Below are 20,036 nucleotides of genomic sequence, written 5' to 3'. Positions count from 1 at the left end.
CTCTAAAATAAATAAATAATAATAAAACCTGCCAGTTGCCAAAAAATTAATTTTACTCAAACTTATATATATACAATGAAAACTTACAAAGCTGGAAGACTTGCATCATCTTGAACTTACATGTAATGTGGAACAATTGTGACAGTGTAGCATGACTCAGGGTGAGAGAAGGGAGACACTGTACAGACACTTGATTTATCACAAAGGCATCACTGCAACTCAGTTAATAGATTTTTTTTTCTTTTGGACACAGAGCCACCGTGCCTGGCCACGGTCTTCTCAATGTGTGGTGCTGGAGCAACTGCATGTCAGTATGGAAACACAGTTCCCCAACCCACACTTTCTACCATCTAACACCATACACCAATATTCATTTATTTATTTGTTTATTTTTTAATTTTTCTGAGATGGAGTCTCTGTGGCCCAGGCTGGAGTGCAGTGGTGAAATTTCAGCTCACTGCAACCTCCACCTTGTAGTTCAAGTGATTCTCCTGCCTCAGCCTCCCATGTATCTGGGACTACAGGCAAGTGCCATCACACCTGGCTTTTTTTTTTTTTCTTTTTTTTTTTTTTTCTTTTTTTTTTTGCAGTAGAGACAGGGTTTCACCATGTTGGAAAGGCTGATCACAAAATCCCTACCTCAAGTGATCCACCCACCTCAGCCTCCCAAAATGCTGGGATTACAGGGTGAGTCAAAGCCCTGGCCACCATACACCAACGTTTAAATTAAGTTGATCACAGTCTTAAATGTGAAAGGAAAACAATAAAGCTTCTAGAATGAAATATGGACGAATACCTTCAAGAGCCTGAAAGTAAGCAAAGACTCTTAAATAGGACAAAAACACATTACTTTTAAAATGAAGATCAGTAAGCTGGACTTTACTGAAGACACCACCAAGAGAGTCAATGGGAAGCCACAAACTGGAGCAGACAGCAGCAGTGAGCAAAGCCTACAGAGGACTCACTTCCAGAATGCATGAGTCACGCCACAAATCAGAGAGAAAGACCACCCAAGTCAGAAAAGGGGAAAGCTTTGAGCACTCACAAAGAGAATATCAAAATGGCAAGCACACTCTCCAGGGAAATGTCAATGAAAGACATGATGCGACAAGAGTTTATCTCAACTCAGGCAAATTCACGCTCAGATTCAAATGCCGAGAATGTGAGCGACTCCCACAAATCATGAGTGAGAAACTCGGTCAGCACATGTGACCCCAGCACAAGCCTACAGTGCGACTACCTGCTGTCCATTGAGAACTGAGCACTCTATCCACAAACCAGGCACAAGGGTATTCATGGCCCACAAACGGACCCAACGGTGACAGCAGCCCACGGCAGGACGGGTGGCCAAACGTGGCACCCAAACCAAGCACCACAGCACAATATGTGAGACACAAGTACACAGATGACTCCAACAGTACAGACATTATACAGAGTGGGAACAGCCAGCGGCGTCCCATGGCTGAAGTGCTGGCTGCCGAGGACAGGGTACCCTCATGGGGTGGGTCAGGGTTGGGAAAGGGCCCTGACAACAGGCTCCGAGTACAGGGTTCCACCCAGACTGTGATTGCAAGTGCCTTTTCTGGGTGAGGGTCCCATGTCCCCTTTGACCCTGCTTTTTGAATGTTCCAGCTTGGCGGCACCTACCTGCCTCCAGCCTCCTCTCACACAGGTCCATCCCAGCCATGGAATCATGTTGGAGAAGGCTCTTGAGCTAGGAGCACTGGCCCAGGGCCTCTAAGGGCTCCAAGAAAAGATAAGACCCAAATCAGTGGGCAAGTGAGTCCATGCCTGGAAGGGGCCAGAGAGGCTTGGCTCTGAACTCTGAAAAAGATGAAGTTCAGGTCTAGGACAGGGCATGCCCTGCAGAGGTGGGGAGGCAGGCAGGGGAAGACACGCAACACCCAGCAGGTCTCTCTGGAGAACCCATCTGACCCGGGGCTCCTGAGGAGGTGCCTTGGGGCAAAGAACTAGTGAAGGCAGTGGCCCCGGCTTGGGGGAGATTGCTGGAGTCAAGGACAGGACAGGATGGACTGCTGAGGTTGCATGGGTTGGCAGGAGCAGATGCCAAGAGACAGACAGAGCTGGGCAGAGAGGGCAGGGCCAGGCATCGACAGGCCCATCGCAGTCAAGAGAGCCTCCACGTCCTGCAGCCACAGACTCTGCTGTCCAGCAAGCCACAAAGGTCGAGCACCTTACCAGCCTGGGCCCCTCAGACTGCCCAAAGATCTGCCATCCAACTGGACCACTGCCCTGCAGAAGTGAGTTCCCAGCCTCAGGCCCCAGGCACTCTTCTCCCAGGGCCAGTTCAAGTGCAGGCTGCTGAGGTCAGCTTGGAACTGAGGTTCCACCATAATCTCCTGCAAACAAGGGCCTGGGAATCAGAACACTGAGGAAGCATCCGGCACAGGAGGGAGGCTGGCTGCCACATGCTGTGGCCTGCTAGGACAGAGAGGCCACCATTCAGACCCAAGACACATGTGTGTGATTGACCTGCTGATGCCAGTTCTGGGGTCTGAGGATGAGAGGCAGAGGCCCGTGTGAGTGAGTGGAGGCTGTGCCCTGACACTGGCCTGTCAGGCTCAGATAGGATGTCAGAGGGGAGACACTCTGGGCCAGCAGCAGGAGCTGGGGCTCCGGTCCTGGCCTACTCCGGGGTTGAGAAGCACGTCCCTCCTCTGAGAAGGGGCACACAACCAGGGACAGGGCTCAGCAGGAACCCACTGTGGTGACTGCAGTTGATACAAGGTTGGGGAGAAGCAGAGCCACCTACCTTCTTACATTTGTTGGCAGGAAGGGAGCCCTCCTCAGTGTCAGAGGAGGCAGAAGAGCCAGGCAATTTGACTTTATCAGCCAGGAAACGAGCTTTGGGAAAATGGAGGCAGGTCCTCCAGGGTCTCCACTGCTGGCAGCCTGCACAGCCCGTTCTCCAGGCAAAGACCCTTCACTCCTGTCCTGACCTGCAGGACAACAACCGGAGCTCGAAGGGAGTGAGCGGGGATGGATGGGAACAGGAGACGTGAAGAATGGAGACAAGACAGGAGTCTGATCAAGTCTCGTTTATTGTTGCTAAGCTCACAGCTTAAATAGGCACAGGCAGAGAGGCAGGGCAAGGGTAGCTTGCGGTTGGGAAATTCTGGCCTACATAAGTTTCAGGAAACTGAAACTTATCAGCAGGAAACATTAAACTGAAACTTATCAGCAGGAAACATTAAACTGAAACTTACCAACAGGAAACATTAAACTGAAACTGATCAACAGGAAACATTAAACTGAAACTTATCAACAGGAAACATTAAACTGAAACTTATGCAAACCACAACATGGCTGAGCAGATCACAAAATGGCGGCTATTGCTGCCCACAGGTCCCCCTTTTTTATTTTATTTAGAAATTAGGCTGAGGGGTAGTTATGCCCACGGGAACTGTGCCTGTCTTAGGTCAGAGGACCCCACATGAGAGAACACTGACTCCTTATCCGTCATGGAGAGGGGAAAAATGTTTTCCTCCCTATCTTAGGCGGAGTGTCCTTACTCATGCTCCTCAGGTGCCCGTCATTGGCTAACCAGTTCAGCTCGCTGGGTGACCTGAGAGGAGAGGTATGACCTTTGTGTTTTATGAATCAAGCTCCATCTCTAGGTCTGCCGTTTCCAGCCTGTGGTAATGGACCTGAATGGGCTGCATCTTTATGGCCTCAATTTGTGATCTTAAGAAGCTCATGAGTTTGCTGGATGAATAATATCATGTTGTTGACTCCTAAAAAGGAAAAAGACAGAAGACCCTCAGGGCTTGGTGTCGTCCCTGGGTGAAGTTGGTTTTTTGGATTCTTTGGTATCTACTTGCTTTACAAGTCTCTCGGGAAGCCACCTGGCCGAATTGGCTTCCTTGGCATAAATGTGCACCGATCCTCGACCCCAAATCAGGACTGGGTCCGGGCCATGCCACACACCCGTCATGGGATCTTTCCACATTACCGATGCATAATGGCTTTTAGATTCAAAATGCCAGTGTCGATCGGCAGCAGAGTGTCCTTCTTGATCCAGTGTTAAAACATTTAAAATAAATAGTGTGATAAAAGGTTTTTTGGTGATCCCTTATGGGGGTACAATTCCTCCTTTTTTATTTTATTTAGAGTGGTTTTTATGGTGAGATGAGCTCTTTCTACTATGCCTTGTCCCTGGGGGTTGTACGGGATGCCTGTAACATGTTGAATGTTTAGGTGAGCACAGAATTGAGTGAAGGCTGTACTGACATAATCAGGTTGTTGTCAGTTTTTATTTTATGTGGACACCCCAGGGATGCAAAGGCAGTTAAAAGATGAGCAATAACATGTTTTGCTTCTTCGGTTTGCAAAGTGGCAAAGATATATCCACTACAAGTATCAATGCAGACATGAATATATTTAAGATTTCCAAATTGTGGGATGTGGGTGACATCCATTTGGCAAAGGGCGTTAGGTAGGAGGACTCGAGGGTTAACTCCAAGATGTGGGACCGGTAAGTGAGGGGCACATTGTGTGCAGGACTTTACTATTTGTCGGGCTTGTTCTCTAGTTATGTGATGGAGTAGTCTTAAGGATTGAGCATTAAGATGATGCAAGTTGAGCGAATGTTGTGCTTGAGCTAGAGGGGTGTTAGGGAGTTGAACTAACAGAACACGGGTGGCTAGGTCTGCCTTGGCATTCCAGAGGCTAATGGACCAGGTAAGCCTGAATGAGCATGTAAATGTCCAATGTAGAAAGGTTGTGTTCTGGAAATTAATAGCTTTTGTAGTTGAGAAAATAGTTTTGCAGCGGTTGAGGTGTGTTTTATGAATGGGGCTGTTTCTAACTTTGGGACAGAGGTAGCAATGTATGCACTGTCTGTATAAACATTGAGAGGATGATTGGGAAACATGGAAAATGCAGCTATAACTGCATGTAGCTCTGCTAATTGGGCAGACAAAGATTGGGATTGAAAGCTGATAGTTTTGTCTGGGGTAACAAAGGCTGCAAGCCCTGTGGATGACCCGTCAGTGAAAATGGTAATTCCATTTGGAAGGGGATGAAGTCTGGTACTTTTAGGAAAAATGAAATCATGTCTGTTGGCAAAATCCAGAAGCTTATTGGGAGGATAATGATTATCCAGGTTGCCAGTATATGTGGCAAGTGCAATGGGCCATGCTTCAGTATTTTGCATGAGCCAATGGATCTGCTGTTTGGTATAAGGTTGGACAATGTTGTTAGGTTCCTGTCTGAAATATTCCTTGCCTAGGGTTCTTCCTTTGGTAATTAGACTGGCTACCATAAGGTAGTAAGATTCAATGACTTTAGTGGGCATATTAGGAAGATGGATCCACATAAGTGGAGCAGTTTGCCAGAACACAGCTGTGGGAGATAATGAGGTATGACATATAATAAATTGGAGTGGTTTGTCAATATCGAAAAAGGTGATGGTTTGGTTATTGATAGCTTGATTAACTAAATTGATAGCTGATTTTGCTTCAGGGGTGAGTTGTCTTAAAGAAGTAGGACTGGGATCCCCTACCAATGTATATTATAGGGGTTTGAGATCAGCTTTGCATAATTTTAGATAAGGTAACAGTCAGTTTATGTCTCCTAATAATTTTTGAAATTCATTGAGGGTTTTTAAACAGTCTAGCCTAAGTTGCACCTTTTGAGTAGATAGGCGAGTTCCACTTCACTGAAATCCTAGGTAGGTGCAGGGATCAGTAAGTTGCACCTTCTCTGGGGTGATGACTAATCCATTAGCAGTAAGGGCAGTTTGTAGACTTTTGAAACAAGACAAGACCACCTCCTCTTTTGCTGCTGCTAAAAGTATAGCATCCATATAATGGATTATGTAAACATCCTCCCAATCTTTTCTAACTTCGGCAATGGTGATTGCCACATATGACTGACATAAGGTGGGACTGTTGTCCATGCCCTGAGGCAAAACCTTCCATTGATATCTCTTCATAGGCTCTTTAAAGTTAATTGTGGGAAGGCTGAAAGCGAAATGCTTACAATCCTCTGGATGGAGAGGGATAGTAAAGAAACAGTCTTTTAAGTCTACAATAACATTGTATGATCCCAGAGGTATGGCTACAGGGGAAGAGAGGCTGGGTTGTAAAACTCCCATAAGGACCATGGATTTATTTACTTCCCTTAAATCTTGTAGCAACTGCCATTTTCCTGACTTCTTTTTTACCACAAAAATTGGCGTATTCCAGGGACAATTACTAGGTTCAATATGTCCAGTCAGCGGCTGCTTCTGTACCAACTGCTGTGCAGCGGCTAGTTTTTCCTTTGAGAGGGGCCATTGGTCAACTCACATGGGCTGATCTGACAGCCACGTGATTTTTTCAGCGTGGGCTATAGGAAAGACCGAGGCCCCTAGGGAAAATACCCTAGACCAGTACGATCGGTTTTTCCACTAGGCTGTAAAGGCTGTAGGAGCCCATTGTTATTTTTTCCAAGTCCAGTGCCTGGGACATACCCTTTGTTAAGCATCTGAGCAGTGACAATGTCACTAGGGCTACCAATTACAATCCCCAACTGGGTGAGAAGATCTGTGCCCCAGAGGTTAAAGGGAAGGCCTTCCAGAATATATGGCTGAATGTTTCCTGTGTGGCCTTGCTCATCCCTCCAGACTAATAATTTAGAGCTCTTCTCTGGATTTTTAGACTGTCCAATGCCAGTAAGGCTGGTAAGTGTGGGGGTACTGGGCCAACTGGGAAGCCACTGAGATTTGCACATAATGGTAACATCTGCTCCAGTATCTACAAGTCCCTCAAATCATTTTTCATCTAGCCACAAGGTCATCAAAGGCTTACTATGAGATATAGATTGAGCCCAGTAAACATATGAGGAGCCAAAGCCTGCATCCCCTCACTGGCATTTTTTTGCAGGATTATTGGTTTTTACCATAGGTAGTAATAACAATTGAGCAAACCTTTGTCCAGGGGAAATGGTACCAATGATCTTGGGAGAAGTAACCATGACCTTAATCTCCCCAGAATAGTCACTATCTATTAATCTGGGAAGAACCTACAAGCCCTGCATGGTTAGGCTACTGTGTCCCAGAACAATTCCACATGTGCCATCTGGTAGTGGTCCAAAAATACCAGTAGGGAAAGCCTGGACCCCCATTTCAGGTGTTAATACTGTGTGGGTGGAGGAACAGAGGTCCAGTCCTGCACTTCCTTTTGCGGCTCTGTAGAGGGTAGAAACAAATTGTTGGAAGTTTGATGGCCCTGCGAGAAAAAACTGACTGCTTCAAAAATTTGTTGCTGGTTCAGGGCCTGGGGCTGGCCCCTGTGCCCGTTTCCCGACCATGGAAAAAGAGGTTGTCCCTTTTTGATTTGCAGTCGTTTGCCCAGTGATTGCCATGTTTACATTGAGGGCAAAGGCCAGGAGCCTTAGGGGGATGGTTTTTTGCTGCCCCGCAATCCCTGGCAAATTGTCCCACATTTCCACACTGAAAGCATTTTCCTTTTGTTTGATGAGTTAAAAATTGACTGTATAGCCTTGTAAAGTGGCAGCCATTGCTAAGCCCTGCTGATAGGTGGTGCCTATATCAGAACAAAGGCGGATGTAGCCGGAAAGATCTGTCTTTTTTTTATATGGACGTATGGCGGCTTGGCAAGCAGCATTAGCATTTTCAAATGCAGGTTGTTTAACAAAGTCAGTTCCAGTTTCAGCACTGCTGAAAATTCTGCCCGCTGCCATAAGAAGGCAATGAACGAACTCAGAGAAAGGTTCATCGGGGCCTTGTTTTATGGTAGTTAGGGAGGAGCTGACATCCCCTTTTGTGGGGAGCTTTTGCCAAGCCTTCATACCCACGGCCTGTATTTGGGCATACAGGCCAGCATCATATTGCATTTGCATGTCCCTGGAGGCAAAATTGCCTTCGCCAGCTAGCATATCAAAAGTCCAATTATTATTAGCTTGGGCATTGCAGCGAGCAGTCACTTTGCAACACTCATGATATTCTGACTTGCATAATAAATAATCCCCACCGGAGAGTGTGGCTCGCACTAACGTCTGCCAGTCCCCGGGGGTAAGCCAATTTTCGGCCACAGACTCTATCATGGCAGTAGTATAGGGGGCAGTTGCACCATATTGTGCCACCACTGTTTTTAATTCTTTTATGACCTTAAAATCAAATCCATTATGGTGCTGCCAGGCGTTATTTTGTTGGTCCATGGTTTCAGTGACCGGAAAAGCAGTGGACACAAAAGGGTCAGTAGCAGAGGGTGCCATGGTTACAGGGCACTGCCTAGGTATGGCTCTGGTACAAGGGGGAGGCAAGCAAGCATTCCCTTTTACCTTTCCTAGTTTGATTTTTTCTAATTGATCAATAAGTTCCTGATGTTCAGTTTCAAGTTTTATTTGAGTTTTAAGGTACTCTATTTTAGAATGGATTTCTTTTTGAGGATCAATGGCGGGGAAAGCCATAGGTGGAGCTGAAGGCTGAGCCGCATATGGAGGTGGCTGAGATGAGACAGGCGGCCAATCAGAATTTTGGTATCGAGCCGCTTCATCCTCAAGATCATCCCAATCAATACCCTCATCAATGCCTGCATCCTCTGAATTATTGGCTCGACTGGCTAGCCATACAATCCTCTTTTGATATTTTGGATTAGCTAATTTTTGATTAAGGCCTGCGGCTACACGTTCAGCAAATTTCTCTAAGGAACACATAGGCCCACCGCTCTCCACGGGTTTTTGTTCCTCTTTACCAGAGTTGCTATCAAATGACATTAAGTCAGCTTCCCCTGACTTTTTCTCCTTGCCCGCTTTGGGTTCTGGTTTTTCCAAAACTAATGAATTTTCTTTTAAAGGGGGGGTGCTTTTATCAGACCAATTTTTGCATGAGTCCCCTTGGAAAAACTCAGGCAAGTTTCCCCTTGGGTGATGACATTAGCAATGACTGGATCATCATGTTTTTGGGTAATGATCTCATTTATCAGATTCCAGTATGAGAAAGCAGTTACAGGGACCTTTTGAGGCCCAAAAGCATCATAATAATCTTTTAGGGCATCCCCTACTCTTTTCCAACATCTTTGATCTATGTTTCCTTCTTGAGGGAACCAGGGGCAAACATCCTTCATATAATCAAAATATTTAATTAACTGATTTACTTTCACCTTTACTCCTCGTGCCTTTAATGCTTTGCTGAGTTCTTCAACGAACAATTCATGCTAATTTCCTGACCCATAATATCGTTGTTCACTTACCAGAGGGCAAGGCTGCAGCAGATTCCCACGGTGACTCCTTCTCTGGATTTCTACCTTCAATCTGGCCAGCTTCGATGACGTCCCTCACGGTGTCCCTCTTACTTTGAGCCCCACATTGGGCACCAGACTGTCCCGACCTGCAGGACAACAACAGGAGCTCGAAGGGAGAGAGTGGGGATGGATGGGAACAGGAGATGTGAAGACCAAGACAGGAGTCTGATCAAGTCTCGTTTACTGTTGCTAAGCTCACAGCTTAAATAGGTGCAGGCAGAGAGGCAGGGCAAGGGTAGCTTGTGGCTGGGAAATTCCGTCCTACGTAAGGTTCAGAAAACTGAAACTTATCAGCAGGAAACATTAAACTCAAACTTAGCAGCAGGAAACATTAAACTGAAACTTATCAGCAGGAAACATTAAACTGAAACTTAGCAGCAGGAAACATTAAACTGAAACTGATCAACAGGAAACATTAAACTGAAACTTATCAACAGGAAACATTAAACTGAAACTTACGCAAACCCCAACATGGCTGAGCAGGTCACAAAATGGAGGCTATTGCTGCCCACACACTCCCACTCTCCAACCACCTGATCTCCAGGCTGTGAAGCCATCCCTGGCAAGACACTGGGACATGGATGGGCACAGAACCCAGGACCTGGAGTGCACTCTGAAGAAGGAGGCCTTCCCTTTCCTTCCCTTCCACGTGGCTGCTGTACTGCTGGACCCCAGCTGTCAGCTCCCAGGAAAGCCAGTGCACAGGCCTGTGGGGGAGGATGGCGATGGGGATGCTGTTTCTAGATCTGCTATGGAAACCAAAACATTACCTGCTTGTTTAAACTGAAACTCTGAGAGTCCCTGCTCACTGGCCAGGGTGGGGCAGAGCAAGGCACCCCCAGGACTACCAAAACATCCCACCAGGCAGACCCCCTTATCTGTGATGAGTTCTTGGCCTGCACCAGCCCCAGGACACTTCATAAGCATCACCCCTGCCTGGCCTGGGGCCTGGGCATGGGAGAGGATTGGAACAGAGTCACCTACATCCACACTGGTTTGGGAAGAGGTCACAGGCCTCGTGGGAGGTCATGGTTGGGGTGAGGTCATCAGCAGATGGCTGCGTCTCTTCTTCTTTCCCTGAAAGCAAATCCTTCAATATTTGTTCCTTTTAACGAAAAAGTAAAGAACATTTTACAGTTTAGCAGTCTTGGGATAACATTAACAATAACAACAGTGAAGAGGCTGGGGGCTCCCTTAGGCTCACGTGGGGCCTATGCCCATTCTGCAGAAAAGAAAATGAAGGTCGCTGAGGATGCACAGTGTTGAGGGGAGGGAAGTGGGGGTGGAACTGGACATGTGCGGTGCTATTTATATTACACAGGTAAAGAGCTGGAGGTACCCAAGAATGCACAACGCAGGGAAGCTCACACCCAGCCACCAGTGCTGGGAACAGTCAGAGACACCACTGGACACTGCCAAGAGCACGTGGCTCTTTCTCAGCCGTGCATTTGCTGTTAACCTTCTGCAATGCAGCCTTCCCCTGCTCCAAACGCCCAGGCCTCTATTGGTGACCTATGGGTAGCTAATGTCAGAGAGCTCAGTCCTGGGGAGGCGGCCAAGTCATGGTTCCTCTGCCTTCCCAGGTGCACTTCTCCAGGATAACACCCGCCCACACCAGAAGGACATGTGGCATGGGGTTAAAGGTTAGGGTCCAGCCACACATCCATGGCCATTCCAACCTTGGTAGAGTGGTACAGGTGGCCACATTCAACTTGTTCTGGGGACCTTTGTGCTCCTCTCACTGAATGTCCCCTGCTGAGAGGCAGCCCCGGTCTCCGCACCTCTGCTGGGGACCAGTTCGAGGAAGGGTACTCAATCACCATGTCCAGGGTCATGTCCAGGAGGTTGGGAGTCATGTCGCCACCCTCACTCTCCTGCTCTGAGATGGGGTCTGAGGCCTCATAGCCATAGAGTGCAAGCTGCTCAGCGAAGGGCATGTCGCTGCTCTGAGTTAGGGAGGGAAACAGGGCCCTATCAGGAGAGACTACTCATAGGGCTCCTGTACCCTCTCCCTTACCTGAGCCTTGCTGGCCACAACCAGGGCTACTCTGACACACCCACAGCAGCTCCTAACATGCAGCACTCCCCAACCAGACCTCAGGCTCAGCCCCTCATTCGAGAGCTCCTTCACAATCCCTCAGAAAGGCATTGTAACACAGGGGTCACCGGCTGAAGAATAGGGCACCACCCTGCCTACAGTGCCTTCTCACACAGGGTGAATGATGGGAATACAAGGATGGTACTATTTTAACTCAACATCAGTTTATCAAAGGGGAAAAGCATAACCTGAAAGTCATTTGGTAAAATCTGACATTTATTCCTGATTACATATATATATATATTCCTCAGGAAACTACATAAACAGGCCAGACACAGGGGCTCACACCTGTAATCCCAGTATTTTGGAAGGCCAAGGAAGGCAGATCACTTGAGGCCAGGAGTTCAAGACCAGCCTGGGCAACATGACAAAAATGCCGTCTCCACTAAAGATAAGCTATATGCCTCCTATCATCCCAGCTAATTGGGAGGATGAGGCAGGAGAATCACCTGAACCTGGGAGGCAGAGGTTGCAGTGAGCCAAGACCGCACCACTTCACTCCAGCCTGGGTGACACAGCGAGAGTCTGTCTCAAAATTAAAAATTAAAAAAAAAAAAAAAAAGAAAAGAAAACAAGTAAGTAAACAGAAAGATGCTTCATAAATATAATGGAGAAGCTGTCGATTCACACTGGGTGAAAAAATGAGTAACCAGAGAAATCGACATCACGAATGGGAACAAGAGCACAGTGATGAACACACACCTTGATGTTGAGCCCGTGTAGGCTGCAGGAAGTAGAAACAGGACACGTAACTCCCCAGAAGGAAGAGACGTCACCCTCTCCAGTGCTGCTTTTAAATCCCCAGGCCACCCTCATCAGAGCCTCTTCACCACTGAGGTTACAGCTGCCTGCTCAGACTACACCCAGCCCTGGGGTTCACTCTCAGCATCCACCTTCCTGAACCCTCCCTCTCATTCTCTCAGGATGTCAGCACTGACCTCTCCTCCACCCCAGCTCCTGCCCAGACTCCTCCTGAGGCTTCAAGTACAAAAACAAACTCCCGGCCCATTCCCAGCCCTTCCCCAGGTGGAATGTCCACAGTGAGTCCCGCTTTAGTTCTCACAGGACTCGGCAGACAGAACAGATTCTGTATGCCCATGACCACCAGGAGTATGTGGGTGGGAGGGCTGATACAGTGGTCCCAAGTCCCCTGGGTGCCTCGGGTGAAGCCCTGTCTGAAGAGCACTAAGCCTTGGTCTCTGTGCTGGGCCTCACTGACACTCACACTGATGGTGCTGCACCAGCAGCCAGCAAAAGCCCATCGCCCATGGAAGCCGCACCCAGGTGTGGCACCACTGCCCATACCTCACAGACCAAAAGCAAACTCCCCAGTTTCACTTCAGAAGACAGTGGGCACAGTCTGTGAAGTCGCATCCTGAGCAGACACCTCCATGTTCTGTGTAACGGCATGGGAAGCAGAGTGGCGGCTGCCTACCAGGGTAAGGGGCTCCTTCAAGGAAGCATGCGTGGAATGGGTGGTGAGGCGAGGGGGCTCTTCCAGAGGTGGCTCCTTCAGGGAAGCAGGTGTGGAATGGGTGGTGAGGCAAGGGGGGCTTTCCTGTCCTTTCACCTCAAGAGTGCTGGCCGACTACAGCCACTCAGACAGGAGCCTCACAGGCAGGCAAGGGGGGCTGCTACTTCAGAGGAAACAGTTGACCTAACTGCTGCAACTGTAGAACTCAAGACTTGGCCAAAGAGTTTGACAACATAAACTTGCCAAATTTCCAACATTTACAAAACTTGTGATGAGGTCGGTAGTGACATTAACGGTTACAGTCAACTCTAATCCCCAGTGTGACTGTATCTGGAGACGAGGTGTTTACAGAAGTGTTTACTAAGGTCCAGTGAGGCCATGAGGGTGGGGCTCTGATCCAGTAGGATTAATAACCTTTTACAAAAAACACCAGATGGCTCCCTTGGGTTGTCTGTCCACCACGTGAGGACAGAGAGCAGCACCAGAAGCCACTCTGAGGGACCTGTTTACGGACCTCTCTGCCTCTGCAACCATGAGGTTCGCTGGTAACGGTCTCAGACTCCACTCCACAAAACTACCATTTGCTAAGTTTTGCTGTGGCATCAAAGAAGAACACCCCATTATCTGAAAAACTGTTAAATACGCCTTCCTTTTCCAAGGATAGTTCTGTATGAGGCTGTATGTGTACTTCAACCATAACACCTTATCACAACAGACTAACATCTCCCTTAAAAGACAGAAGTGGGCTAGGCGTGGCTCACCCTGTAATCCAAGCATAAAATGCCGAGGCGGGAGGATCACTTTGAGGTCAGGCATTTAAGATCAGCCTGGCCAATATGTTGAAATTCCATCTCTACTAAAATCACAAAAATTAGCTGGGCACGCTGGTGGGGGCCTGTAGTCTCAGCTACTTGGAAGGCTGAGGCAAGGCAATCACTTCAACCTGGGAGGTGGAGGTTGCAGTGAGCTGAGAATGTGCCACTGCCCTCCAGCCTGAGCAAAAGGTCCCCACTGTCTCAAAACATAAAAGAAAGAAAGAAAGAACTTGAGTCATGTATGGTGCCTCACACCTATACTCCCAGCACTTTGGGAGGACCAGACAGAAAAATTGCTTGAGGTCAAGAGTTTGAGACCAGACCTAGCAAAATAACAAGACCTCTACAAAAAAAAAAAAAAAAAAAAAATTTAAATTAAAAAGCTTAGGCCAGGCCCAGTGGCTCACGACTGTAATCCCAGCACTTTGGGAAGATGAGGTGGGTGGATCATGAGGTCAGGAGATCGAGATCATCCTGGCCATCATGGTGAAACCCTGTCTCTACTAAAAATACAAAAAGAATGTTAGCTGGGCGTGGTGGTGTGCACTTGTAATCCCAGCTACTTAGGAGGCTGAGGCAGGAGAATCGCTTGAATCCAGAAGGTGGAGGTTGCAGTGAGCTGAGATCACACCGGTGCACACCAGTCTGGGTGACAAGAGCAAGACTCTGTCAAAAAAAAAGCTGGACTTTCATATGTGCTTCTATATTCAAAGAGATTTGGAAAACTAAAAATTCATTCTTTGCACTAATTGTTTTTTTCTTTTGGAACACAGAAGTTTTATTTCATTTTCAAAAAAGTATTTATATTAACATGTAACTGACTTAATCAAGTTATTTTATTCATTTATTTATTTAAATTTAATTTTTTTTTTAAATTTTTTTGAGACCACTCTGTCACCAGGTACCAAGCTGAAGTACAGTGGCACAATCTCAGCTCAGTACAACCTCTGCCTCCTGGGTTCAAGCAATTCTCCTGCCTCAGCCTCCCAAGTAGCTGGGACTACAGGCACATGCCACCATGCCTAGTTAACTTTTGTATTTTTAGTAGAGACTGGGTTTCACCATGTTGGCCCGGATGGTCTCTAACTCTTGACCTCATGATCCACCCACATCAGCCTCCCAAAGTGCTGGGATTACAGGATTGAGCCACAGCTCCCAAACGTATTTTTATTTTTCGAGATGGAGTCCTGCTCTGTTACCCAGGCTGGAGTGCAATGGCACAATCACAACTCACCGCAACCTCCACCTCCTAGATTCAAACGATTCTTCTGCCTCAGCCTCCCAAGTAGCTGGGATTACAGTCATGCGCCACCGTGCCTCACAGTTATTTTTTTATTTTATTTTATTTTTATTTTTATTTTATTTTATTATTATTATTTTTTTTTTTTTTTTTTTTTTTGCATTTTTAGTAGAGACAGGGTTTTGCCATGTTGATCACGCTGGTCTTGAACTCCTGACCTCATGATTCTCCTGCTTTGGCCTCCCAAAGTGCTGAAATTACAGGCATGAGCCACCACACCCAGCCTATTCACGTCATTTTAAATGAGTTAGGATATAATATTCCTACATGTCAATTTTAACTTTTCATGTAGTAAAAAAGCAATAGATAAAACCCATTAACAAAGCTCCTTAAAACTCTGAATAATAATAATAATAATAATAACAATAATAATATTATTATTATTTTGAGACAGGGTGTCACTCTGACAACCCAGGCTCCAGGGTAATAGTGCCATCTCAGCTCACTGCAACCTCCATCTCCCAGGTTCAAGTGATTCTCCTGCCTCAGCCCCCTGAAGAGCTGGGACTATAGGCATGTGTGACACACCCAACTAATTTTTGCAATTTAGTAGCGGTGGGGTTTTACCATGTTGGCCAGGTTGGTCTCGAATTCCTGACCTCAGGTGATCTGCCCGCCTCAGCCCTGCAAAGTGCTGGGATTACAGGTGTCAGCAACCGTGCCTGACCAAAATTCTCAATAATTTTTTCCCTCAGTCTACACTGTCTTGGGACACTCAATAATTTTTAAGAGTACAAATTGGATTCTGACACCAGAGAGTTTTAGAGCAGCTGGCTTAATGCCCAGCCACCGTGCTGCTCGGAGAGCCCCATGAAAGACCCGGTCACCACTGAATTCAGCTCCTAGGACGGTGCCTGGCACTTTGTAGAAAGATGCCCAATTTAACACTTGCCAACAAAAATCCAACTGCACAGAAACTGTGAGGCTGACCCCAGAGGGCTCCACCCAACACGGGGACAGGATCACCTCCCCAAAGTACCTGGGAGATGAAGTGTTCTCCAGCTCCTCCTTGGGCTTGTCAGAGCACCTCGAAGCCTCCTCGCACTCTTCCTCAATCCTGTAGTTCTGTGACAGGATCTCCGTGAGGTTGAACTGATGGTCTCTAGAGCCCATGGACACCACTGGGGAGAAGACAGCAGAGCAGGTGAGCACCTTGCCTGCCTGTCCCAACCACCCTGCAGAGACTGGGGGTGCCTGGGGCAGGGGAAGCCTGCCCCTCTGCACCACAGGGCCAGCCTCCTACGTGGGTCACTGCCGGGACACCCCACAACTCAAGCACCCCACAACAGCTGGTGAACTGCACACACTAATTCCAAGATTTTTTTGGGGGGGGGGTGGGGAGGGGAGTGTCTTTCTGAGGGACTGCTTGTCTTCCTGAACAGGAAAGTCTGAGGATTTGGAGAGCACAGATTAGAAGGATTTGATGCCAAACCCTCACCTGAATGAGTCAGCACAGCATCAAGAACAACATAGGGGCAGTGCCGGTGGAGTCTGGACAATGCCAGCCTCTCACACTCCACTTGCATGGCCACATGAAGCCGCCGTGTGACCCAACAGATGGCGGCTGTCATCAAACCCAGGGTTTCCTGGAAAGAACTGGGGTGTGTCATCATTTCCCTCCACGTTTAGTCTCCAATTAGTCAGACTTTAAAACAAACAAAAGGAAATAGCCAGGATTCAATCAATCCAGACAAGGAGAAGTATAGCCCAAGGCTGGGGACCTAAGGGTCTGGGGTCCAGGTCAGAAAGCCTCTAGGAGGGCAGCCACAGAGCCTACATGGCTGGACACGCAGGGGCACACCACACACAGACCAGGCAGCTGCGGGATGTGGAGGACCCCTGGTGGCCGGCACCTCACTAGAGGGAGGGAATAACCTGGAGCTGCCTGGGTGCACCTGGACCCTCAGTGACCACGACATCCCTGGAGGAGCCACGTAGGAAAAATAGGGATAGCAATGCCTTCTTTAGAGACTGAGATGTGGACGAGTTTTACAATGTGAAGACATGAAGCCCTACACTTGGCCCATGGGAGCATAGCAAGAGGAAGAAAGAGCAGTCACTGAGACACTTGCCCACCCACATTCTGCCCTGTGGGCCCAGCACAGGTGCCCAACAGGTGGCCTGGGACCTCGATGCCCCTTGGGCAAGCAGCATCGGTGCAGGAAGGTGCAGGGAACCAGGGTCTGCCTGTCTCCCCTGCTCCACCTTCTCCAACTTGCATGCCTCAGCAAACATCCAACCCCAGCACCGCAGCAAGATGAGGTGGCCTTCAGCTTGGTGCAGGGCTGTACTGGGGTCCTCTGCTGGGGGTCCGGGCTCTGAGGATGGTCTCAGGTTGCTTGGGCTCCCTGCCTCTGCTAGAGAACAGGAAGATGGAGTCCTGATCATGCTCCCCATGGCTCCAACTGGGTGGATGGGAGCTGGAACACCCTAGACCCTGGAAGCCAGTGTGTTGGTCACAACTCAGCCAGGCCCGGTGGGCATTCTCTCTCTCACAGCCACAAAGGCCTTGGCAGACCTGTGTGGGGGGAGGACGGAGGAAGGTACCTGCTGTTGTCTGCAAGCCAGGCTCTTCAGGGCACAGGTTGTGTGCAAGGCAGAAGACCACGTGAGGGCTCTGCCTCCCCAGTGAGGAGGCCTGTGGAGGAAGAGAAGCAGGGTTAGCTCAACCTGTCCAAGTCCTGATGCTGGACATCACAGGGTGGCAGCCAAGAGCAAGCACTGGTCAGAGTCTGTTCAGTGATCAGGGAAGAGGCTTTGTCTCTGCCTCTGAGGGCTGGAGAGCACTGGATGCAGCACATGTGTGGGGCCGCCACAGGTGCCACCTCCCACCCAGGATCACTTGCAGGGTCAAGGCTGTTTCAGCCCAGGCAGGACATACATTGTGTGACACTGAAAACTGCCCACAAACAGACCTCTGTCCTGATCCCTGCTGCAATCTGATGAAGCTAAATAACAGCATGCACTGGTGGGGAAGCCAGACACCAATGGCCATGGCCGAGGGTCCACTGATACATAACTTTCAGAACAGACCATTCCACAGACAGAAAGAGGCTCATGGGGGCCAGGAGCCAGGAAAAGAGACAGAATGTTTTCGATTAGAGTCAAAACCTGCGTGATAATAGATCCACTAAAAAATCAATGAATTATAAACTTTAAAGTAGGAGTATTTTTTGTTTTATAAATTACCTCTTTTTTTAAATAAAAAGGCAAACAAAACCATAAGGTATCATTATTACAATGTTCTCTCTCTCTCTCTTTCTCTCTCTCTCTCTCTCTCTCTGTCTCTGTCTCTCTCTCTCTCTCTCTCTCTCTCTCTCTCTCTCTCTGTCTCTCTCTCTCTCTCTCTCTCTCTCTCTCTCTCTCTCTCTCTCTCTCTCTCTGTCTCTCTGAGGCAGAGCCTTGCTCTGTCACCCAGGCTGGAGTGCAGTGGTACAATCTCGGCTCACTTCAACCTCTGCTTCCCAGGTTCAAGTGATTCTCCTGCCTCAGCCTCCCAGGTAGCTAGGACTACAAATGTGCACCACCATGCCTGAGTAATTTCTGTATTTTCAGTACAGACGGAGTTTTTTAGTTGTTGTTTAATTTTTCTTTCTTTCTTTCTTTTTTTTTTTTTTTTTTTTTTTCCGAGATGGAGTTTCACTCTTGTTACCCAGACTGGAGTGCAATGGCACGATCTCAGCTCAATGCAACCTCTGCCTCCTGTGTTCAGACAATTCTCCTGCCTCAGCCTCCTGAGTAGCTGGAATTACAGTCACGTGCCACCATGCCCAGCTAATTTTTGTATTTTTAGTAGAGAAGGGGTTTCACCATGTTGACCGGTATAGTCTTGATCTCTTGATCTTGTGATCCACCCACCTCAGCATCCCAAAGTGCTGGGATTACAGGCGTGAGCCACTGAGCCTGGTCCACAGATGGGGTTTTACCAAGTTGTCCCAGGCTGGTCTTGAATTGTTGACCTCAAGTGATCCGCCTGCCTCAGCCTCCCAAATTGTTACATGAACTGCCACAGGAACCCACAACATTGCTCATGTACATACAAAAACCCTCAATAAAATACTGGCAAACTGGATCCAGCAATGTCTAAAGATGATCATATGCCATGAACCAGTAAGTTTTATCACAGGAATGCAAGGTTGATTCAAAACGCAAACTCCAATACTATAATACACCACATCAATAAAATAAGAAAACCAAAACATAGGATCATCTCAACACGTCCAATTCAACAAAATCCAACACCCTTTTGTAATGAAAAATACCCAAGGAACTCAGAACAGAAGGGAACGTCTCAACCTGACAAACAGCATCTAGGGAAAATCATACTCAGCACTACCCTTAATGGTGAAAGTCTGGATGCACTCTCTAAGCCACAACGTGTACGACATGTACCCTCACCTCTGATGTGCCACAGAGAGTTGCAGGATGCAGTCGGTGCAACAACATGAAATAAAAGGAACCAAGATTGGTAAGGAAGCCAGGCACGGGGGCTCACACCCGTAATCCCAACACTATGGGAGGCCAAGGCAGGTGGATCACCTGAGACAAGGAGTTCAAGACCAACCTGACCAACATGGTGAAACCCTGTCTCTATTAAAAAGAAAAGAGAGAATAATCCAATAGATACAATAAAAAAATGATAAAGAGGATATGACCCCCAGATTATACAGAAATTCAAAAAATCATCAGAGATTATTACAAACAACTCTATGCACATAAACTAGTAAACTTGGAAGAAATGGATAAATTTCTGGACACTTGCATCCTTCCAAGCCTAAACCAGGAAGAAGTCAAAACCCTGAATAGACCAAAAGCAATGTCTGAAGTTGAGGCAGCAATTAAGAGCCTACCACCCCAAAAAAGTCCAGGTCCAGATAGGTTCACAGCCGAATTCTACCAGACATACAAAGAGGAACTGGTACCATTCCTTCTGAAACTATTCCAAATAATCCAAAACGAGGTAATCATTTCCAAATGATTTTATGAGACCAATATCATCCTGATACGAAAACCCAGCAGAGACTCAGCAAGAAAAGAAAACTTCAGGCCAATATCCATGATGAACAGAGATGCAAAAATC

General features: G+C 47.7%; 1 protein-coding gene across 1 annotated transcript; it reads right to left on the bottom strand.

Annotated features, from left to right (window-relative positions):
* Positions 1-2,195: 2,195 nt before the first annotated feature.
* Positions 2,196-17,951, bottom strand: LOC141582983 (mesoderm induction early response protein 2-like). Its single transcript, XM_074392425.1, has 7 exons — positions 17,838-17,951; positions 17,504-17,594; positions 15,923-16,077; positions 11,090-11,215; positions 10,254-10,374; positions 2,774-2,865; positions 2,196-2,360 (listed from the first exon to the last, which is right to left on the bottom strand). Exons 1-7 carry the CDS (start codon positions 17,949-17,951, stop codon positions 2,196-2,198), a joined length of 864 nt encoding a protein of 287 aa, XP_074248526.1.
* Between the last annotated feature and the right edge of the window lie 2,085 nt (positions 17,952-20,036).

The sequence above is a fragment of the Saimiri boliviensis genome, chromosome Y (assembly GCF_048565385.1).
Source record: "Saimiri boliviensis isolate mSaiBol1 chromosome Y, mSaiBol1.pri, whole genome shotgun sequence".
In the NCBI taxonomy this organism is placed as follows: Eukaryota; Metazoa; Chordata; class Mammalia; order Primates; family Cebidae; genus Saimiri; species Saimiri boliviensis.
Note: the sequence above shows the minus strand (reverse complement) of the source record. Positions and strands in the feature narration are given on the sequence as shown.

Excerpts from the sequence above, each read along its gene's own strand:
- LOC141582983 (XM_074392425.1), bottom strand. The coding sequence starts at position 17,951 with ATGGCCATTGGTGTCTGGCTTCCCCACCAGTGCATGCTGTTATTTAGC. Across the intron at positions 17,595-17,837 it reads AGTTTTCAGTGTCACACAAT|GCCTCCTCACTGGGGAGGCA; the intron begins GTATGTCCTGCC and ends CTTCCTCCACAG. Across the intron at positions 2,361-2,773 it reads CTGCCAACAAATGTAAGAAG|GAGATTATGGTGGAACCTCA; the intron begins GTAGGTGGCTCT and ends CCTTGTTTGCAG.